General features: G+C 30.7%; 2 protein-coding genes across 7 annotated transcripts in view; one reads left to right on the forward strand and one right to left on the reverse strand.

The window, feature by feature from the left end:
• Positions 1-23,640, forward strand: part of LOC149885723 (adhesion G protein-coupled receptor L3-like) — a 36,425-nt gene that overhangs the window by 5,639 nt on the left and 7,146 nt on the right. For 2 of the 6 annotated variants that reach the window (XM_090092423.1, XM_090092422.1), the window contains exons 1-6: positions 15,013-15,219; positions 16,929-17,050; positions 17,399-17,466; positions 20,469-20,611; positions 20,790-21,019; positions 21,983-22,156. In XM_090092423.1, coding sequence (XP_089948549.1) covers positions 15,045-15,219; positions 16,929-17,050; positions 17,399-17,466; positions 20,469-20,611; positions 20,790-21,019; positions 21,983-22,156 — 912 coding nt within the window. In that variant the 5' untranslated portion in view covers positions 15,013-15,044. Of the gene's footprint in view, positions 1-15,012; positions 15,220-16,928; positions 17,051-17,398; positions 17,467-20,468; positions 20,612-20,789; positions 21,020-21,982; positions 22,157-23,640 lie in introns of those variants that run through there. The other 4 variants (XM_090092425.1, XM_090092426.1, XM_090092424.1 and 1 more) reach the window with 3 other exon arrangements.
• LOC149885724 (uncharacterized) lies at positions 8,270-14,756 on the reverse strand. The gene has a single exon (XM_090094026.1). The coding sequence runs from the start codon at positions 10,371-10,373 to the stop codon at positions 8,316-8,318; it is 2,058 nt and encodes a 685-aa protein (XP_089950152.1). The 5' UTR covers positions 10,374-14,756; the 3' UTR covers positions 8,270-8,315.

The following is a 23,640-nucleotide window of genomic DNA, read 5'->3' on the forward strand; positions in this document are numbered from 1 at the left end:
CTTTCAGTTTTTTACTAATTACTCTTCACAGTTGATAGAAAATTTTGTTTTTTATTTATTCATAAGCATCAATTGATTCCATATTCTAGCACACAGTTGATATTTTTGGGGATAGTGCGCTTCTAGCTAACCCAAAAAAGCCACTTATATGGGGTGATAGTGGACACATGTAGGTTTCCAGAAATGGGAGTTTTAAAATCCATCTATTATGTCCGAGAAAAAAAAATCAATATAAAGTTGAAAATTTCCCAATTTTTTTACTGTTTCGATTATTTACTAAACAAGCCATGAAGTTGAAATGGGTCATTGGAACTTCATGAAACTTTATGGTGTTTTACCTATATAGTATGGCTATCAATGTATAAAATTTCATGCAGATATCTTGCTTGGTTATAAAGTTATAAGCCAAAACATTTTGCAAAATCATTCAATTTGACAGTGTTGGTGCTAAAAGTTTATAGTCTTGGTAAAAAAATTTTGTCTGATCGCCCTGAATTTTTGTGTGTATTCTCTACAGGTTATAAACAACAAGTTTTATTAACACTGTTTTGGAATTAGGACCATTGCTGAAAAACTGTGGCCACAAAATCATTTAAAACCACAAAATTTCTTCATAGTATGGATTACTAAGTTTTTGAGTGAAATGACCAGCTCTGGGGAAAACTTTTGAAGTATTTGCTACCCTAAGCAGTTGAGTGTCCCAGAAAATAAAAATTTTTGAATTTTACATTGTGCACTATTTCAATCATCCTTATTTGGTCCCAGTAGACCACCATAAAAATATCCGGGGTCAAAGTCACTGTTTAGCTGAAGAAGGTATTTTAGAAAAAACTTGTATATAAATTTTAATGAGGTTTTTTTCCATTTATTTATTGAAGCTCCGGTAGTATTCAATATTTTATAAAAAATTCAAATAAAATTAAAGTTAATCATCCAAATTATTAATTCTGACTGCTATACTTACTGCAACTTTAAAAAAGTTTTATAACTGTTTAGCTTTTTGTTATAGTTGCATTGTTTTAAAATGTTTTTTAAAATTAAATAGTAAAAAATACAATATATATATATATATATATATATATATATATATATATATATATATATATATATATATATATATATATATATTTATATAGGTGGTGCAAAAATTATTAAGCTTTTGTTCGAAAAATGTATTTCAAAAATAAAAATATAAGCCAAATGTGTTTTTTTTTATCTAAATATTCTTCAAGTCTTGTTTGGTGGTATGTTTAGACACCTTCTGCCGGTTGTCTAAAACCACCATCATTGTGTCTCGGAGCCTGTCTTCAGAATGTGTTCTTCCAATGAAATCCTGCACCAATTTGATGTGTCTTTCAGCTCTGTCATTAACAACTGCTAATTGACCTACACTGGACACAAATGTCTTGAAAGATTTATTGTTGAGGTTTTTCTCAAAATATGACATTCCTTCTTCTTTACAGTAGAGAATGTCATCCTTGGTTATACCAAGATAAAGATAAAAGAGATAAGACTCCTGAGAAACAAAGTCTGATAGCTTTTAGAAGAGACAGACTTGTGTAAAAGGTTTTCGTTGTTCTTTGTCAAAGCTCTTCATCTCTGAAACATCATGTTTGAACAATTCTACAAGAATATCCGTCCTCTCTTTCTCCTCTAAGTGCTGGTCAGCTAAAGCAAAGATAACACACTGTGGTGTAAAATACCAAGTGTGTCTTAGAACACTAAGATTAAGAGCTTTGCCAATCTTTCCGTACTTCTTGAAATAAAGTGAGTCTTTCCTAATCTGCAATGAAATCTTGAATGCTCTAATACCATTGGATGGAGCCTGTGCTGCCATCGGACTCTTCAGAAAGAATAAGCAGTAAAAGATCTCTATGTAATCTGTTGCATCCTGTATCATCTTAATCTCATTGATACTGAGTTGCTTATTGTAATTCTTGGTCATTTGCATTGCTAACAGATACAATGAATCAGCCATAAATCTTGCTTCGTGATGAGCACCTGTTTGTAGAAATCTGAAGTTCAACAAATCTGCTCCAAGGTAAAAAGCTACCAGTTGACATAAATACTTGTTATCTCCTCTGTCAAAAATATTTGCTTGAAGAGCAGTCGAGCAGAACTCCATTGTTTCATTTGCAAGAGGGTTCCAAAAGCAAACTCAGGTCTGTGCCAATCAAAATTCACACTGTTGCCCACTGTAAAAACATCACTTACCTTATCGGCACAATAAGCACATTTCAAAATGTTTCAACTGAGCGAATTATAAAAATCGGAATCGATGGTGGCAAGCAATTTCTGAAGTTTTGTTTAGGAGTCATCGTCAGAGCCACAAAAGAGTCCCCACTTCAAAAGCGTCTCTTGACTGACAGGCTTGCAAAAGATACGGGTGTAAAGCTCCAGATGCTTGAGGCAATTGCAGAAGAGCTTCCCTAGACTTATGAGAATGTCCGCCAAATTTGGTCGCTCATTCAAGTTGATAGAGTGAAGGCCATTGTTGCTTGTAACTTGAAACTGGCCTACCTTCTCTATGGGCTTCAAGCTCACTAAAGCTCTCGCCCTTGCTCTTGGTCTAGCATTGATTTCACAAATCTAGAGAGACTCGAGCCTTGAGAACACTTGGGTCACTCAGAGAGAGCTATAAAAGCTTCTTGAGTGCAGGAAGCATTCTTGCCAAGGCAAAACACACTGGCAATTTTATCCATCCACCTATCTTAAGTGGAGCCGATGATACTCTCATTCTGGACATTTTGCTTCCACCGGTATTGCATCTTTAGCTTTGAGTAGTTAACCAGATTTTTCAGAAGATGAAAAGTGTATGGCCCAATGCCGAAAAATGGCCAATTTCTCTTAACATGAAACTGAGCCCCTATCATGGAGGCAAGTTTGAAGGAAAGGATTGTCGCAAACTTCTTCCGAATGTGGATAGGCTTCAACAGTTGGCAGAAGCTGAGTCGGTTTTCCAAGTTTTTGGATTCATCGCTCAGGAAGTTTGATGCTGTACCGAAAAGCAGCTTTGGATCAAACCTTAAGGATGACGTTACGGACAAAATTTAACAATTTCAAGACTCATACCTTGCCATCCCGAATGCTAATGTTATATCCAAGATCCGTATGGTAATTTACCACATCAAAGACTTTGTGAACCGCCACATGTCACCACTTGGAATTTACAGCGAACAGGTAGTTGAAGCAGCTCGTCAAGTCTTTTCTCATCATTGGCAACGATAAAAACGACTCCCATCTCATCCAGAATACGCTCATAGACTTAAAAACTACCTTGTGAACTACAACAGCAAGCACCTTTAATAGTCTTACTCTGCCAAAAATGACACATTTTATATTTCTAAAATTGTGCGGCTTATTTTAGAACTGCATAATTAAATTAGAAAGTAGGTGTTTCTTGAATCAAGAAAAAAAACTTAAATTGTGATTGAGAGTAAATTGTTAATTTATCAATTTAAGAAGAAAATAAAATTTTTGAGTTAAAAGCTTTCACCTCTAATATTTGAGTTTTCTTCAACTCTTCATTTCAACTATTTCAGGTGACTTACCTGATTAAGATTCAAATATGTTTGCATCTAAAAGTTTTGTTAAGCTTTGAACCTTTACTAAAGCCCCAAGGAGCATGAAGAGGAAGCCTTTAAATTAACTTATAGGGCAAAACCCCCAATATGTGTTATGTGTACATGCATTCCATTATATTTTACAATCTAATTTTACTTTTTAGCTTTTCCAGCAAAAAAAGCCATGGTTACTTATTGCTTTTCCATTTTGATGGAATGACTAATGACTAATGCATATAAAATGTACACGAAAAAGGCCTATTTTATGAAAATGTAAAAACTGACCTAAAAGTTGCAATATTTTGATATTTTTCAATAGGCTCTAAACTTTTTTATATTGATTGGTACTCAGGGTAGCAAAAAATGCAAAATAGACCTCTCAGTTGGTCATTTTTATTGAAAATTGATTTGCCAACTTTATTAGGAAATTTTGGCTTTCGAAATGATTTTGTGGCCACAGTTTATTAGCAAATGGTCTAATTCCAAAACTCTAATAACAAAAGTTGTTGCTTATTGCCTATAGAGTATACAAACAAAAATTCAGGGCAATTAGAAAAAACTTTTTTACCAAAACTAAAAACTTTTGGTACAAACACTGTCAAATTGTATGATTTTGCCAAAAGTTTTGGCTTATAGCTTTATAACCAAGCAAGATATCTGCATGAAATATTATACATTGATAGCCATACTATATAGGTACAACACCATAAAGTTTCATGAAGCTCCGATGACCCATTTCAACTTTATGGCTTGTTTAGTAAATAATCAAAACAGTAAAAAAATTCGGAAATTTTCAACTTTAAGGAAAGTATGTACCGGTACAAACTTTCCCCCCGGAAAGTTTATTCTAGTATAAACATTCCAGGTGATACATTACACAGGTCAACAACATTTTTGGAGCCAAAGATATTTCAACGAATTTAGGGTGACTTTGGGGTGCTGATTCTGAATATGTCATCAGTTTTGCCAGATTGGCTCAAGTTTTTGAGATTTTTCATGACATGTGTAAAAAAAAAGACGTAATTTGCTACACGCGCATTAACTTTATTGATATTGTCATGAATGCAATAAATTTAACAAAATAAATGTTGATTTTAGTTTATTTTAACTAGTTTTAGAAAGTAATCTTCAAAAATGAACAAGACATGAAAGATAGGAGACATTTAATTGCTGGAAAAGCGCTTTATTTATGATTTTCTTCTATGTGAGCTATTCGGGCAGTCACGCTGTAAATTCCAGCAGTAATCAGCCATCATATGTCTGTCCCATCTGCCTTGGTACCTTTCCTCCATCACTATAATATCCTGATGAAATCTCTCCCCTTGTTCTTCGCTAAAATCTCCAAGGTTTTCTGGAAATCTGTCCAAGTGACTGTGAAGATAATGCAATTTAATGCTCATGTGTACACCCAGATTTCTAAATCTCAATAACATGTTTTGTACCAGTTCTTCATAATTGTCTGCCTTTGTATTTCCCAAGAAGTTCTTCACTACCAACACAAAACTACACCATGCAGCAGCTTCAATGTCATTCATTTCCTTAGGAAAATTTGAATCTTTAATGAGTTTCCGAATTTGAGGACCATCAAAGATTCCTGCCTTCAATTTTTCGCTACTAAGACCAGGGAAAGATCTGCAGATGTACATGAAGCAATTACCATCTTTGTCTAATGCCTTTACGAACTGCTTCATTAATCCTAACTTTATGTGAAGTGGTGGTAGAATGATTTTTTTCCTGTCCACCAAAGGTTCGTTCACTATGTTTGATGCTCCTACTTTCAAAGTGTCCCTTGGAGGCCAATTCAGTTTCTCCCAGTGCTGATGTTTTGCTCTACTATCCCACATGCAGATGAAGCAAGGATACTTTGTGTATTCACTTTGCTGTCCAAGTAAAAAGTTGACCATTTTTAAATCAACACATATCAGCCACGAATGTTCATGGTAGCACAGTTTCTCCAAGACCATTTTGACATTTTTGTATTGTTCTGCAAGTTTAGTTGAGTGAGCTACTGGAAGAGATGCACACTGATTGCCATTGTTTAACAAAACACATTTCAAACTCCTTTTAGAACTATCTATGAAAAGCCTCCAGTCTTCAGGACGATATACTTGTAAACCCATTTGCAGCATCAGGCCAGGAATATCCTTACAATATACAAGTAGGTCATCTTCACAGAACAATTGAAGAAGTGCTTCTTCTCTGGTCCTGTAAGATGTAATTTTAGTTCCAGGCATCAGACAATTTTTTTCACTTAGCCTTGAAGCTAAAAGTTCAGGTGTACTTTTTGAGAGGTTGAGGTCTCTTATTAGATCGTTGAGCTCTCCTTGGGTAAATTGCATAGGTGTTCTGAAACTTCCTTCATATTCTGGTTCAGTTCCAGAACTAATGCTTAGCTCCATACCCTGCATTTCATCATCATCAGGTGGGGGAAGGTCAGGTAACATGGTAAACACAGGTACAGGCACATCTTCACAATGAGGGAAAGGCCTTCTTGCAGATTCCATGTTAGTATACTCCCATTTTTGTTTCTTATGCTTATTGAATCCTTGCACTTGCACTGCACAGAAATAACAGTCATCATGATGATTTTTTTGCTCTCTCCACACCATTGGAATACCAAATTTGAAGCTTTTTCTTTGTCCTTTGCTCCATTTTTGTAATAATTCGATACATGCTTTGCACACTATGTGTGGTGCCCAAGACTTGTCTTGGTCCCCAAGCATAACCCCAAAATAGGCCAAATACACTTTTTTTATGAAGTCTGTTATGTTTCTTCTATGTTTTTGCAGTGTATATTCACCACAAATGTAACAGAATCTGGATCGTTTAGACAACTTCTTCTTGATGAGTTCATGCTTTTCACTGGAAAACAGACAACAACATAAAGTTACTGCAAAAATCAAGCAATGAACCAACTTTTAGAACACTAATTAACAAAAAACTATATTGAGAACTGCTCAGTTCAAGTACTAATCCCAAGAAATTAATGAGATGATGCGTCGCATTTACCTACAAGTGCCATAAATAAGGTACCAAAAATATCAAAACCTTGAGCCAATCTGGCAAAACTGATAGCATATTCAGAATCAGCACCCCAAAAATACCCCAAATTCTTTAAAATATTTTGGACACCAGTAAATTTTTTTTTTTTTGTTGACCTGTGTTATTTCTTCCCCGCCCAACAGTGAAGCGAAATGGTCAAAAAGCGGCCAAAAATCAAAGTTTTGTAAAGTAATAAAGGTTTTTATTAAATTATTGTTCTAATTCAAAAACAAATTTAAAAAATGGTTAATTAAAAACTTTTCAAGTTGTAGACCCCTCCCTTTATCCCCTCTTTCCTCCCCCTCCTCCCTTGAATTTTCAATACAACTTTTTTTAATTTTTAGATTCTAGAAATTATTCTAAAAATATTTTCTAAGTGAAAAAAATATTTACTTTATTTATTAAGCATTAATATGTAATCCCTAATTATATTTACTGATAAACGAATTTTTACACGAAAAAGTTTAAATTTGAAAAGATAACAATTATTAAGAAAAAAAATTACTATTCATCTCCTCTGAGTAGGTCTTGTACGTCAGGATTAAGGTTAGGACCAGAAAATGTTTTGGGGTTCCTGAAAGTAATCGAAGAGATGACAGGATCGCTTCTTATTAGTAAATAATGGAATTGGATCTGCATACATTAATTCTAGATATTTTGTATGTGTGATTTAGTCTTGCATTTCGTATGGCCTTATTTTGTGCTTCCTGAGCCTCCTCCAAATACGCTCCAATAGGAAGATCCAAATGCTCAGCAATTAAAAATTCATGTTCCAGAACCTTATGAAGTGTAGGTGGCATAATGTACCAAGGATAGGTTTCCACTATCACCTCTGAAGTTTTATAACAGTACGTTTCAAAAGCATCCAAGCTCAGGTGGAATCCACTGCAAACGGCATTCAATATGTTTCTTAGTCTTTAAATGATGTCCAAACTAACTCCTGTTATTTCAGAGAAAGATTCTGCTGCTAAAAATGCCCTCCTTGCAGTGTTTCCTGTATCAGTATTTCCAAATCCCTGGTTAGGAGTATCAACCACTAAGCTTAACACCTCTCTAAACTTTATTTTGATTTCTTTTTCTCGAGAGTTTACAGATAATTTATCTTCTGGAGATCGGGACTGGTATATTTTAATATCCATTTATATCCCAAGTGTAGAATTAATTCAAAAATTCGTATCTAACAGTGCAGTGTGGATAATCTTAAAGCTATAGCTTGCTTATTGCAAACTTTTTCTCTAATTACATCCACCTTGTTCATTTCACAAGGCTTGGCAGAACAAACATAGCAAGATTGAGTTGAGTTTGTTCCTGTTATAGCATTCACTCCCTTGCCGTCCAACATGGTCACCTCAATTTTTGTTTCATGGCCTACTTTATTTATACGGCCGGATATTTTGCATTTTGAAAAAAAAAATAGAAGGCCAGTTTTTAAAATCGTAATGTTTCGAAAACTTAAGACTTTTTGAATATTTGCAAATGTATTTTACTTTCTAAATTTAAAAAGTCGACAAAAGTGGTTTATATTCATAAATTTAGGTACTAAGCGAATATTCTATAAGAAATAAATAAAAAGATATCAAAACAAGCCTTTATTTTAAAACTTAAAATTTAAGTAAACAGACACAATTTAAAAAACAAGAATATTTATATAAAATATTTAAATCTTTTTCTTTTTTCATCAAAATAAAAAGTAATTGTATTATATATAATTTATTGAGTTTTTTCAAATTTTCTCTTTTTAAAAGATTTTACATGATCAACAGCTACTTCGCTGGTAGAGATAATTCTTTTATTATTAAGGAAAATGTTGATAACAATTCTTCCAGCAAGTTTTATCCCAGTTTTCTCATGCATAGGACAAGAAAAAGTCTGAAAAGAGTCACAAAAGTGATTTAACAAATATTCTAAAGCTTGTCTTGCATGTAAATTAAGTTTCTTTATTTTGTTATAAGAGTAGTCAATCATAGCAAACGATGTGCAAACATAATCCAAAAGTGATGGTGAAGGAATAGTGAGATCACCCCTAGAAATAATTGTTAAATAAGTATGATCAGGATTGCTTTCATCAATATTAGCACAACATAAAAATTCTTGGCAACATGTACCAAAGCGTTTTTTTAGTTTCTTTGCTATATATCCAGCAATATGAGCACCTACTTCTCTACTTTCTGGTGCTAGATTCATGATTTCTGGAGCACACTGAGTTGTATTGATATCAAGAAGAAAGTTTTTCAAATCTGTTAAATTATTTTCTGACTCAAGTGGTACTTTTAAACTATCATCAAAGTTAATACTTTCTTTAACTATACTTTTGATTTTTAATATTTTTTCAGAAATAGAGACCTCTTTTAAACCAATCAAAAATCTTCCACCACTCATTTGTCTATATTGTCCAAATCTCCTTTCTAATGGGTCACTTTGAAACCTCCCAGTTAAAACAAAGTTATATCCGTCATTAAGTAAGTCCTCAATCAATGAGGCATGACAATTAAGTGTTCTTATCAATGCTGCAGCTGTTTGAGCACTTAAAGTAAACTTCTCACAGTTTGGTACCTTTTGCAATTGCCAAGCTTCAATCCAGTGTGCCATTTCCCTAAGAAATTCAGGTTTTTTATCTCCAGAAACAACTGCATTACCTAAAATATTACACGTTGAATACTGACTTTTTGAATTTGATAAAACCCACCACTTGTAAAATAATGTCAAAAAATCTGCACTACATTTAAGATCAGGGAAATATGAGTGAATTGCTGCAGAAGTAGTTTCATCAAAAATTGCAAGTGCTAAAGAAACGTTTTGTTTAAAATTGCCTGGATGTAATACTTTCATTGTTATTTTTGGTGCTTTACGCAAACCAGCATCAAGAGCGAGGTCTTTTTCATAAATATTGTGGAAGGTGTTCCATTTTATTTCTCCACCACATACAATTATAGGATCTTTAAATCCATCAAACTTAAAATCTGGAAATAAAAATCTTTTACAATTTAACAAATTATTTCTGATATTTTTAATAAGATGTACAACATCAAAACAAAGGTAAATCTTTTTTAGATTGTAAATAAAAAACAAATCTTCAGCTTGTTGATTTGATGCACAAAGGATTTTTTTAAAACAAGAAACATTAGAGGAATGGTTGTCACACACAATAACTCTAACATTAAATTCACATTCAGTTAGAATACGAAGACATTCAAAAATTTCTTCTTTCAACCATTCAGCATTGATTGTTTTTTTAGGTAATGATTTAATCACATATGGAATATTTTGTTTCAGGCCAACTATCATAAAACAAACTATTCCATTATACAATTCTCCAGACTCATCACTACCAATCATCTCTCCACCAAAATACTCTTCACATTTTTGCAAGTACATTTCATCAAAAATCAAGCAAATGTCTTGAGATATCTTCCCTTCTAATTTTAAATGTTTTGCACAACTTAGAGCATCAATATTTCCACTAGTTATTTTTTTAAGTAAAGATATTGATGGTAAAGGCAATTCTTCACGCAAAAGTTGGTATGACTGTGTAGAAGTATATCGTAACATCAGTGAATACTTTATAATATTGACTGAAAAAATAGGTTTCTTCATATACTTAATTTGCTGTAATTCAGTTAATATAGATGAAAATTGTTCAGCTTGTGATTTAATGTAGGTAGGAAAATTATAAAGCATGCTTTTACGAGATAAACAACAATCTCTTCCATGACGAAACCACTGAGGTAATGGTAGGGGTGAACCTTTGTAAAATAATTTAACATGCATCTCCTTGTTTATGCGAATGCACTCTGTAACTTCAGGAATAGATAAAGTACTATGACTCAATTTATAAAAAATTACATGATCATCATACTTCAAGAATGAAAAACCATCTGGAGCAAGACTTTCAGTAATATCATCAAAGTTTATAATCAAATCACTCAATAAAAACTGTCCATATTGATCTGGCTGAAATATTCTTTTAGTTGGTGATTTTCTTAACGAATTAGAAGATTTTATAAGTTGTGATGGACTTTCTTCAGGCAAATTTGTACAATCAAAAATAGTTGGAATAGGCTTTAGTTTTTTTATTAATCGAAAACGTTGATTCGTATTACCTTTCTTATAATATTTTTTTTCAAAATGTTTGATGCATATTACGGAAGTATTTGTAGGTGTCTAATCTTTTCTATTTACAAATTTAATCCAATTTTTTTTCAACTCTTCATTTTTTGGAAACGAAAATACTACTGTAGATACTTCACCATCATAATTTGAACGACAATTCACAATACAACATTTGTTAACCATATTCTTTGAAACTCGAGTTGCTCCTTTAAAAGCGCCTTATGAAAAAACTGGCCTTCTATTTTTTTTTCAAAATGCAAAATATCCGGCCGTATAAATAAAGTAGGCCATGTTTGTTTTTATTTTTGCTTTCTAGTTAGAGAAGGGGATTTCAAGTTCAAAATCTTGAAGACTTTCGATTTGCTTCCTAACATCTTATTCTTCAGCTCTTGTTGATTCTTTTGTTTCTTTTTGGTATTGCAGGTGAAGAGGCCTGCAAAAGTGGGGGTTTGAAGGCATTGGGTTTGACCATACAGTGATGGCCCCTATTTCCAGTTTCAACGGAACATTTGCAGTTTGGATCAAAGATTTTTCGCTTTCAACTCCTGTTGAAAGATCTGTGTCATCAAATCTTTGATTGTATACACTTTGACATGAAGCTTCATCCATTCCAGCTTTCATATAGAATTTTCCAGTTGTTTCCAATCCATCTAGACGCTCTGTATTAGATATGTTTATAATTCTTGATAAAGTGTGGTTTACCATTAACTGAACATAATATTTGGCAGACGTTTCTAAAATTTCTAAATTTTCTGGATAACATTTTAATTTTGCATCAAATATTACTTTGACTGAAGGGTATATCTCTGCATTCTGTTTCAATGAAGAGTTTTTAATAGCTTGATATTGTAAATCACTGAGATTGCAAATTATCTTTAACGCAAGGGCCTCTTCTGCTTTCATCACTATTAGATTCGTTTTTGTATTTTCAATAATTTTCCTGGCCAGAGCTGGATTTTTAACAGAATGGTTTATAACTTTTGAAAATTCGGTCTTTCCTGAGCTTGATTTAGCTCTCAACGCAGCTGCACAGGCAAGTTCTTTGATACAATAGTCACTAATCAAACTAAAAAAATATTTTATATTTTTAGAAAAATGTACTCATTTAAATAAAATTAGCAACCAAAAACGCAGCATATAGATTTTAATATACCTGGATGCCTTTCTCCTCTTAGTTCTCTCCGAACTATCAGTCCATGGTGTAGCTGGTCTTGCTTGTCTTGATGTGCACTATGAATTGAAAAGCTCAGGAAGTGGCCATTAGTGGAATTTTTTTAATACACCATTTTCATTAATATTTTTTACTACTTATTAGAAAAAATATCAAATGATAAGAAAAAAATATATTTTGGTTCTCTCATGTCTACTATCCTATTCATTGACTTTTCCAGGCATAATGTGAACTCCTAAATTTTTTATTTTAATACTATTGTCAAATGAGGATGTGTTACAAATTATTACGGTTATTGAAGTTTGAGAACATGAAGAACCCAAATAACGGCCCCCTTTAACCCTTTGAGAGGGAGGACAGTATTTTAAACAATTTTTTTCAAAAGTTAAAATACAATCTGATTTTATCAATATAATTCAAATTTCATAAAAAAATCTTTTGGCGTTCAGAAGTAATGACCACGTACAGTTTACAACCCCCTCATTGTGGGGTGAAAAATATTTTACACAGATTTTAGTTTTATATGCTTATACCCATAAATCCATTTCGGGCAATTCGGGGTAGCTGATATTTTTTTAGTTATCCTTGATAACATCCCCTAGGATAAAAAAGTCATTTCAGGGTGGAACTTTACGGAACTTTTGAGATATATTATTTTCAAAAAACAATATTTATTGGAAAATTTATATTTTCACCTATTTTAATTACTCATTTGGCAAAAGCTATAGTCAATATTTCAAGCTTTTTACTTTTGAAAAAGATAAAAGAATGTCTAAATAAAACTTTATGATAATAAAAAAATAAAAAATTCATCTAAATGAGTAAAAAAAATAAAACATAGAAAAGTATAAAAAGTTCGCAAACTTTAGCGAACTTTTTTTACCTTCAACTAGGTAGGAAAAAAAGGCTTCTCTGACTAGGATAGTACACATGAGAGAACCAAAAAATATTTATTTCTTATCATTTGATATTTTTTCCAATAAGTTGTAAAAATTAGTTGTAATTATATAAAAATAAGTTGTAATTATTGTTACGCTATTTTATTTATCAAATAACATGCCTTAAAGTCAAATATGACCGATACCAGGGAACGTTTATATGCATGCCGGATCTTGATGCAGATTTTTCACATGGCCCCCAGTATTTTATTTTTAAAAAAAACGATCAAAATAAAATAAAAACATAATTTAGCAGTTAAAATACAGTTTAAAATTACCAAATAACATGTTCTAAATGTTGGTAATTTGCATCGCCTTCTTGCGTTCATGTTTACGTGAGACGGTATTTGGAAAAGGTGTGATGATTGATGTTTCCAAACAGCAAATGAGATGAGAGCGCATCATTTTGTCATCAAATGTTTGCGTCATACCATCTTTTCCATAAATTACCAACTGAAATGCAAAGGCAGCTGCATAAACACCGCAGTCTGATGCATTTGGTTGTAGTGCGCATGGTACTTTTGTTACTGGAAGAAAACCTTCGGGATTAACAAGTCTAACATAGAGTTGTCTCATTTGAGCTTTAACATAGTTTGAAATGGAGCTAAATACAAAACTTCTCCTTCAATGCATGCAGTTGTCACCAAATGGTTGGCGTCGTGAAGAATGATGATCGACTCACAAGTTACTGCTTCGAACCCAGATCGCGTCTGATTTATAAGAATTGTTTTGTTTTGTTTTTTTTTACCAAGATGTGTTCAAACCATTTTTGTTGACCGCATCAACAATTCTGTCGTTCAACCATGCGTCTGAAGTCAGGATCTGTTTATATCCAGTTGTTAGATTGTACTTTGAAATCCAGGGTTCTGATTTTGAAATCTTTTTTTGATAATCGATTTTTTCGACTTAATTTTTCAATTCTTCTGTTGCTATAACTTCGTCAATATTCTGACCGGAGGTTGCAGATTTAATTGACATGGCGTATTCCTTTAAAAGCTCACTTTTTGTTTGTTCAACATCCGCATTTTACTGAAAATGAGTTACTGTTACAGAGTTTCATTTTAAGATAAGCTTCTACAGAATCTGCATTTCTTATCAAAATATTTAGATCTCTTTTGTTCAAAATCCAAAAAAGAAAACATCAATTTATAACATTTTGCTCAATCTCCGGATATTGAAAAAGCCAAAACATTATTTTAATGCGTGTGTAATTGTGGTTTAACTTCCATTCTAAAATCTGCTCTGTTTAATATCAAGCTAAGCCAATCACTGCGTCCGGTGAGGTCGCGTGACAAGTGGTTCGGTAAAAAATTGTTGTCAGTTAGTAAACACTTATATTGGATAAATCTTTAGTAATTGAAAATAATAATATTATAAATGAAACTGAAACCATGAGTATGACAGAGGATATTTACAACGTAATATTAAAACATGTGGGAAAAAGTACAAGTACATCTACAGAGAAAAATGAAGATAATTTACATTAATCTAAATCTTTGATTTCAACAACGGAAAGTAAAGAAAAGTTAACTAAAAAAAGAAAAAAGACCCCAGAAAATTGGCAAAAAAATATAAGGAAAACAAAAAGAGATATGGGAGAAGAGTATATTGATATTAAAGGACATCCTGCAAAAAAGTTAAAAGAGGTTGTAAACCGAAATGCAGTTAAAAATGCAGTGATTATTTTTCCAATGAAGAAAGAAATCAAATAATGAAACAATTTTATAAATTGTCGGATGAGAAAAAGCAGCATTTTTATAGTAAGTGCAACATTAGGGGTGAACCGTTTCGGAAGCAAACATACAAAGAAAAGAGCAGATAATCACATGTGTACAAGTATTACTTAGAACAAAACAATACTCGTGTGCAAGTTTGTAAAGAATTTTTGTGACACAGTGAGCATCAGTCAACAACATATATATTACTTTCATGAAAAAATTCAAAATACAACAACTTCTGTACCAAGATCACCACTCAAAGGTCGAAATGCCAAAAAACATACATCAAACAAAAAAAAGGAAACGGTTAGAAACCAAATTAAATCGTTTCCTTTAGTCGAATCAATTTACTATTGTGCCAAAAGCAATAAGCAATATTTAGATGGTAGTTAAACTTTAACAAAAGTGTATGATCTGTACAAGGTTACAGATGAAAATTCTTTAACCTTGTACAGATCATACACTTTTGTTAAAAAAGAAAACATTTACAGAAAAGTCTTCAATGAGGAGTTTAATATTTCATTTTTTAAACATAAGGAAGATAGATGTGATGAATACAAAGAGTTTAAAATCCTTGAACAATCATCAGAAGAAAGAAATTATCAGCAAGAATTGCACATTCAAAGGAAATCAGAAGGATTTGAGGAAAGAACGAAGAATCGACAGAAAAATTAACGGTATAAGAGTTGTAGTTTTTGATCTTGAAAATGTTTTTAATCTGCCAAAAGCTAATGTACCAAGCTTTTATTGTTTTAGTAAACTTAATGTTTACAATTAAAAGGTCATTGTAATATTAACAAAAGGGTATACAACAGCATATGGTCCGAATTCTTAAGCGGGATATCTGGCAAAGATATTGCTAGTGCAGCTGTGATAATATTAAAAAATATAGTAAAAGAAATTCCTTATATAAGTAAAATCATTCTGTTGTCGGACAGTTGCTTTCCCAATATAAAAATTCCATAATGAGTTAAGCATTACTTAATTTTTAAAAGTCAGAAGACAGCTGCAAGATTGAAATTATAGAGCAAAAATTTTCTTAGCCAGGACACGGTAACTTAAAAGAGATTGATGCAGCACACTGTTAGAGTATTATACTAAAAATTTAGAAATATACAGTCCAATGGGCCAGATAAGAGCTCTGAATTATCATTTACAACCTCACAACCTTACAACCGTATAAATTTTTAAACTTTTTGGTATTGGTTCTTCTGTCCAATTAATATCTTTTATTCATATGCTTTCTGTTTGATTTTTTCTTGTATCTAACAAACCTAACAGTGAAGTTTTATGGCTTCGCATTTTAAAGTTCAGAAATTACTTACTGGTTTTTTTGCAATTCTCTGGCCATTTTATGTGTTTATACACTTATTTTTGAATATTTATGTTACAAACTATTGTTTTTAATATATTCACAAAAATTATTTTAAAACCTTTAAAACATAAAAACTTCACATCATCTATTGTTGTTAATAAACTTTAAACAACTTTTTCAGAGTAAAAAAAGTTTGAAATGATCTCTGAAAGGTTAGAACAGAAAAATTTGACTTTGGAAAAATGTCAAAACGGTAGAAAACAATATTTAACTACATTAGAAACTAACTTTCGTTTACAACAATTTGAAACATTGCATTTTCTTGTACTTTACATAAACTCTTATTTGACTAAATACGGAACTTTTGTGCGTTCCAGTTTTATTTGACCTTCAGGACCCTCAATGATGTTGATTGCCAACTGCAGCTTTACAAGTTTAAGAGTATTTATGACTTTTTAAGAATATAATACCCCACTCGCTATTAGTTTGTCGGAGATCCAGGAGCCATTCTTCGTATCTCATGGAGCCATAAATAATGTGTGTTTTAGGATGTTTATCTTATTAACCTTACTCTACATCAACACTTAAAAACCAGTTTTATATTTCAAATATTGATTACTTATATTCTATATAAATATTGTCTAAAAAAGAATCTATGCATTTATGTTCAGAGCATATGTTGCTTCTTTTAATAAATTTATTGTTCCAACTAAGAATTCTTATATTTGGATGCCAATTTTGAAAAAATTATATGGAATACCAATCAAATAAGCATAATATAACTTTTAAATGCAATTAATTCTTACAACTATCTTATTACAGCAGAAGTTAACAAAGAATAATATTTCTAAAACTAATAAGACATTTTTTTTTATCAAACTTAAAACTAACCAAAAACAGCTAAGGTTTAGTAAAATGATTTAAAAATTTTAAAAATCACTAAATATAAGTTATTTTAAAACTTTTTACTTCACAAAATTAACTTTTTAAGATAAGCTTTTTTAACTGAACGTGTTTTATGTCAAAATGTTTACATAATAACATTTAGTTTTAATCAATTTTTTTTTCCAGAAAACTCAGAGCTAACACTTTCGATAAATATGAAATCGCCAATCTTCAATACGGATTTGCTAAATAATTTGGTATGGTTCATAAATGGTCATTATAATATATTACCTGCTCATTTTCTAATTGTAAGTGTGATTAAGATTATCTCATACAAATTAAAGAAAAAAGCTAATTTAAGTATCTTATTCAAGCTGGGTAAAAAAAACTTTCCTCAAAAACTTCCCTAATATGTCTGCTCTTTATATTTACATTTTTTACTTAAAAAATGTAAAAATAAAGAGCAGACATATATAAGGGCAGGTCATCTGGTTGATTTGTTAGTAAAACAGCGGTCTTACTAACCAATCAACTAGATGACCTGACCACAGAATCTTTTAGCATAGTTTGTCAAGTAATAAAATGTTTTGAATCGGTATTTAGGATTTAGGACTTTTATTTCGTTTTTTTCATTTAACGTATTTAGTTTGCTTTAGACTTCCAACTACTTAAACAACTTTAGCCTATCGCTAGATAATCCAATGAACCTTTTGTCAAATTACAGGTAATTTTTTAATAAAGTATTTTTTAAATTGATAACTGTACAAGTTTTTTAATAAAATGTAAGGATTTGCTTTTCAATTAAAAACCAAAAAGAAGCTTCCTAACATTATATTCTAAATGCTGGTCTACAAAATGTGCTAAAATACCATGTGCGAAAAATTTATTTTTTTTATTTTAATTCCATGGCCTACTTAAATACACGGCCTTCTTTTCTGCTTAAATCGAAAAAAAATAGAAGGCCAGTTTAAAAAATGTATATTCTGTAGGATGGACAAACTTTCTAAACATATTTTAAATATTGCGCTATAAATTTTAAATAAGTAAATCCGGCATAGGAGAAAAACTTGAACGTTTCCCAAATCTTTACATCAACTAAACCTCATACACTTGATTGTAGCTTCTTTTTATTAACAAATAGTAATTATGGTTAATAAATGCTGTGCTGTTGGTTGTACCTCCAATTATCTTGGTGGTGAAGTAGTTTCAGTTTTTGGTTTTCCAAAAGATTATGATTTAAGAAAGCTATGGGTTAGATTTGTTAATAGAAATTTCTAGACTGTCACAAAATCATCTGTGATCTGTTTAAAACACTCTGAAAAAAAGTCATACATAAAAGAGCATTAGCAAAACGATTTTGAAGCCTGTTCCTACAATATACCCTGCTAGCATAGCAACTGCTTCTCTTCCAGTTATAACTGGACCAAGAAAATCACCAACTAAAAGAATATTTCAAGAAGATGAATTTCAGAAATTCTTATCAAAGGATATTATTGAAGATGTTAATTCTCTTTCAGCTGTTGATTCACTAGCAGGATATTTATTTTCCAAATTTGATGATTGTGATGTATTCCATAAAATTATTCAAAATGAACAACACATACCTGAAGTTGCTGATTCTATTCGCATCAACAAAAATTTACATGTCCAACTTTTTTATAAAAATCTTCCAGTTTCCTTATCACCTTGGTTCAGAGTAACCCACCAATCTATGTTAAAAAGAAGGAGTATACTGGAAAACCTCAATTCACATATTACCACAGAAAAAGAAAAGTTGTCTTCTATTCTTGAAGAAGTCAAAAGTCACCAAATAAAAAAAAAAATTTATTCTTCAAATGTTTTTCAATTTCAATTGATGTTGCAGTACACATCACTGCAAACTTATCATTTACTGCTAAAGGAATTCCCACTCCCATCTATATCATTGTTAGGCAAGCTTAAATCAGGTGAAATAGATTCTATGAAAGTTTTGAAGTTGCTACATGAAAATGGGAACTTATCAAAAGATCTTATAATAATTTTTGATGAAATGTATTTGTAACCATGTGCTGAATATTCTGGTGGCAATTTAACTGAGATTAGTGAGGAAAACAGATGTTATAGAAGCATTGTTTCTTTCATGATTGATGGTTTGAAAGAAAAAATCTCCTGTGTTGTCATAGCAATTCCAATTGTAAAATTGAATAGTGACTGGTTAAAGTCTGAAATTCTTAACCTGATTGAATTTTTAATAAAAAATAGTTTTAATGTTCAAGGTGTTGTTTGTGGCAATCATGCTTCAAATGTTTCTTCTTTTACAAAATTACTTGATACACATGGTAAAAAAAAAGATGATAATACTGTCAATTGGGTGGTAGGAGATTCCTTGTCAGTTTGAAAGATGTTATTTATTGTGAGAGTATAATCCAAATAAAAGAAGATATATAACATGTTAGATCCTTGATGGAGAAAATCAATGAGATTTTGATAGTGTGACTTTATTGGATGGTTCTCATGAAGTTGCCAGTTACGTTGCTGGTTTTATTACCAAAATATTGATTAAGAAGTTTTGAGTATGTTGCAAATTGCTTTGTACAAAACATTTTCAACAGGAGTCAACTGATCATAGTTATTTAAATAAATTGTCCAGAGGTGGGCTAACAACTCTATCAGTACTGATTTTAGAATATGTCTCTGACAGTTTTGCTATGATAGATTACATTTTTGATATTATTTATCAGTCTCAAATGCAACACTGTAAAGCAGCAAAGTTAGTTTTTGGAGAGAAGGGTATCAACCATTTTTATGTACAAACCATCAAAGTCATGGAAAAGAAATTATACAGATTGTTATTTCAAATATTTATTTTAAAAACACCAGAAAGAGAGTCAGGGATTCGATTGTTGCAGATAACATTGTTGCGTTTAAAAAAAGACACAGAGAAAATTGAAAATATTTTGTTTCATTTTTAATCAGTTTGTGGTAGAGTTTTTTTATACTTTTGAAGCTTATTTTTGAGAATTTGTGTACTTTTATTTCTTGCACAGTACTGACAGTCCCAAAATTTCTATTGCCAAATATAACCTATGTCTTTCTCAAATCATTGTACTTTGGAAAACAAAAAACTGGGACTACTTTACAACAGATATAATTAGAGGTGCAACCATAATAAAAATCATTTATTAACCATAATTATTATCTAATAACAAAAAAGAAGCCACAATTAAGTATTCAAAGTTAAGTAGAGTTTTGATAAAGCTAGCCAACGTAAAAATTTTCATCCTGGGCCAGATATGCTTACTTTAAATTTATATCGCGATAATTAAAATTGATTTGAGAAAGTTTGTCCATCCGGCAGAATATACGATTTTCAAACTGGCCTTCTATTTTTTTTCGATTTAAGCAGAAAAGAAGGCCGTGTATTTAAGTAGGCCATGTTAGTTCTATTTTTTCTTAAAATTAGAAATTTATTTCAAAGCGTTATTACTAAGTATGTGACGAAGTTCCAAATTAAGATCAAGTTTGTTTAGTTTTAAAAAATGAGTTGTTTTTGGAAAGGAATATAAAAAAACCATTTACTTTTTCTAATAGAATGTTATGAAACTGACTATATTTTTAAAATGCTTTTATGTCGGTTCTGTGTTAAATAATTGTAAGTGGAACATGTTGGTAATGGTTATGTGTAAAATTAATTGCCAGTTAACTACATTTTATGCTTTCTTAGATTAACTTGATTATTGCTTTTAGTGCTGGAGTTTTAAATGTAACCATTTGGTTCAGTAAGATGAGTGATAACAAGCAGATAGAGTTCTACGAGTATATGGAAAATATTTATCCTGTAGCTCTTAATGAAAGTGTTAATATAACAAAAGTGGTTGTTTTTTGTAATGGTAAACAGTTCAATTTGTTAAGTAGAATGGTTTGCACAAGACAAATGCTTATTTAAATGCTGTTTCCTTCGGAAACCTGCTAAAGGCATATAATTATACGACAAAGCAAAAGACTTGTTTCAATCTAGGTGTTTTTGATCAGTTTAAAATTATGTTTACTTGTACTTTAAATGCTTAGATTGCTGCATGTCTAGTACTGCTGGAGATGATGCATTCAAAGGAAAGTATATCTTTAAAACAACACTAGTCAACACAACAGCTTTTGTTTCATGCAGATATAATGCTAATCAAAACAAAACTGCTTCACGTTTTTGCAACTGGAACTCGTTAAAAAAGGGTTATTGGGAAGATGCTAGCTTAACTGACTGTAAAACTAATGCCACCATGCAGCTGATTCTTTTAAGTCAAGTATGATTTAGTGTTCAAAGTATAACTGTTTGCTTAGACTTTTGCAATACTTTGTCACAAGTTGAAAGAAGAGGAATTACTCTTTTTTTTATTATGCCTCTTGACCCAAAACATCATGTTTTGTTTCATCGTATATAACTCTTTATAAAGTGAGATTTATAATCATTATTTAAAGATGCTTTTGAAAATTTAAGATAATACTTGTTTTTCCAGACAAAACTTTATATGTCGTTCAAAAATTGATTTTATTCCAAAATTTCAGTTCAATATTGATATTTAACAGAATCTATCTGCTACCATCATGGCATTTACTCACTTTTTACTTTTTACAAAATAGCGTTTTCAAGAATTGATCTGAATAATGATCTCAACTTTCAAAAGTTGTTCCTCATGCAAAAATAATTTACTTTTCCCTTCATAAAATTTTAAAATCATCTTGTTTATTATGTTGGGTTACTTTTACTTTTTCTATATTGGTTTTTATTCTCTATCATAACAACAGTTTACCAATTCAGCGTTTTTACTAATAATGCAAGTTAAATTGTCTTGATTTTGTTTATTGTTTTTCAAGTTTGAAAAAGGCAGTGAGGCAAGCAGTTTTACAAATTATACAAAAGACTTAAGCATCGCAAATAAGCAATGTTCTGAACCCAAAAAAGCCAAAAGACAAAAAGTTCATCCAGTAGGGGTGCATGTTACAATAACTAGAACATGTCCGATTAGTTAGAAACTTGACTTTTCAGCGAGGCAATAAAAAAAACTTCCCTACATTAGAAACTTTAAAATAAAAAAGCTTTTAACTATTTTATTTTGAAATTTCTCTGGTGTGGGTAGTTGATATAGCGTTTGCCTTTTTTAAACAAGTTTAATGAGCTGTATATATTTCATTTATGGCTTTTTATCTTTATTGTATCTTTTTTGATATAAAAACATAAAAATATTTTTATTTTGTTTTAAAATTAGATTCCTTTTTGTTATGGTGTGAAAACAAGCAATAACTGCTCCTCTCCTGATAATAAGTTGCAAAGACTTGAAGAGGTTCAGAAAATCCCATCGATATATGCTAGTCCAGAAGATTTAAATCTAGTAACAACTCTTCTAAGAGAAATTTTTCTGAATTCGTCAGCCAAAAGAGATGTAAATACTTTTTTTTCTTTTATAACAAACTTCTCCATAAGATTGTTTTTACAATAAATCATTAATTTGAATTGTAACTAAAAAACAGCTTTTACCTTTTCCAATTTTGTTAAGCATAGATATTACTAGTTAACTAAAAATTTATATAACATTTTATATTTATTTTTACTGAGATGTTTTGAAAAATTTAAGGCTTGCAAAAGGATTACAAGATAAATACATATGCGTTTATTTTTATCTGAATGAAAACAGATAAATTTTAGAAAACAGTATTTTAGGTAATAAAATTGGTAACTAAATAATAAATATTTAGTTATCGATTGGTACTCACTGGCTTCCTTAGTTGTCTATAAGATAAAATTGCTTGTTACTTTCATACAGCTTTTTTTTACAATATAATAAGTTATTTTACAATATTATTTGTTATACACTTTTGAAATATATGGCCTATAAAAGTTTAGTAGAAGGTATATTGTTATATTTTTGAAAGTATATGTATGTGTATATATGTATATATATAAATATATGTATATATATAAATATATATATATATTTATATACATAAACATATACAAATATATCTATATATATACATAGATACATATATATGTATATAAATATATATACATATACATATACATATATATACGCATATGTATATGCATAGACATACACACATACACACATGCACACATGCACACAACTTTTATCATTTATTTCTAAAATTAGCTGATAAATTAGAATTAAATATTTTTAAATAGTATTTTTCATTTATAAAAAAATAGTTTATAAGTATGTTTATTAAACCACATACTCAAAGTTATCTAATTTTGTAATAGTTGAATAACATTTTGGCGTTACCTTGATTGTTTAACTCCTCTAAATAACCTTAATTATTTAAAATATAAAGTATTGTAACACTTGTTTCATTAAATTTATGGAAATTTTACACTTGCATATAAATGTATATTCAGTTAGAGAAATATCCGAAAAAAAACATTTTATTATTAAACTTTGTCAGGTTATTTCAGAAAAAAATAACTTTATAAAAATAAAATAAAAGATTATTCTGAAAGAAAATTTTACTACGAATTCAATATGAAAAAAAAAAATCTCAATAATAATACTTAGTTGATAAAAAATTAAGATATATTTAAACTTTGCAATTTTTAGCATTAAATAAGTATCCGAATAAAATTTTAAAGATTAAGGCTTAAAGATTAACGCTTCTCCGAGTAATTATTTTTATGACATTTTAATATCGAGTTGGATCGCCTTTAGCTTTTATGATTTCTGCAAGTTGACATGGAATTGATTCAACTATTTTCTTTGTCGAATCTGAGTTGAAATCATCCCTTTGAAACCGTCTTGGAGTTGAAATCATCCGTTGAAACCATCTTGGAGCATGATCTTTTTTTCTTTTTAGGCGTGTGCCACATATTTGATCTAGAATAGCCTTGAATTGTTGAATTGGATTGAGATCT

The sequence above is a fragment of the Hydra viridissima genome, unplaced genomic scaffold, assembly GCF_058129835.1.
Source record: "Hydra viridissima isolate aposymbiotic clone 2 unplaced genomic scaffold, HvirCarnegie_v1 scaffold_7, whole genome shotgun sequence".
NCBI lineage: Eukaryota > Metazoa > Cnidaria > Hydrozoa > Anthoathecata > Hydridae > Hydra > Hydra viridissima.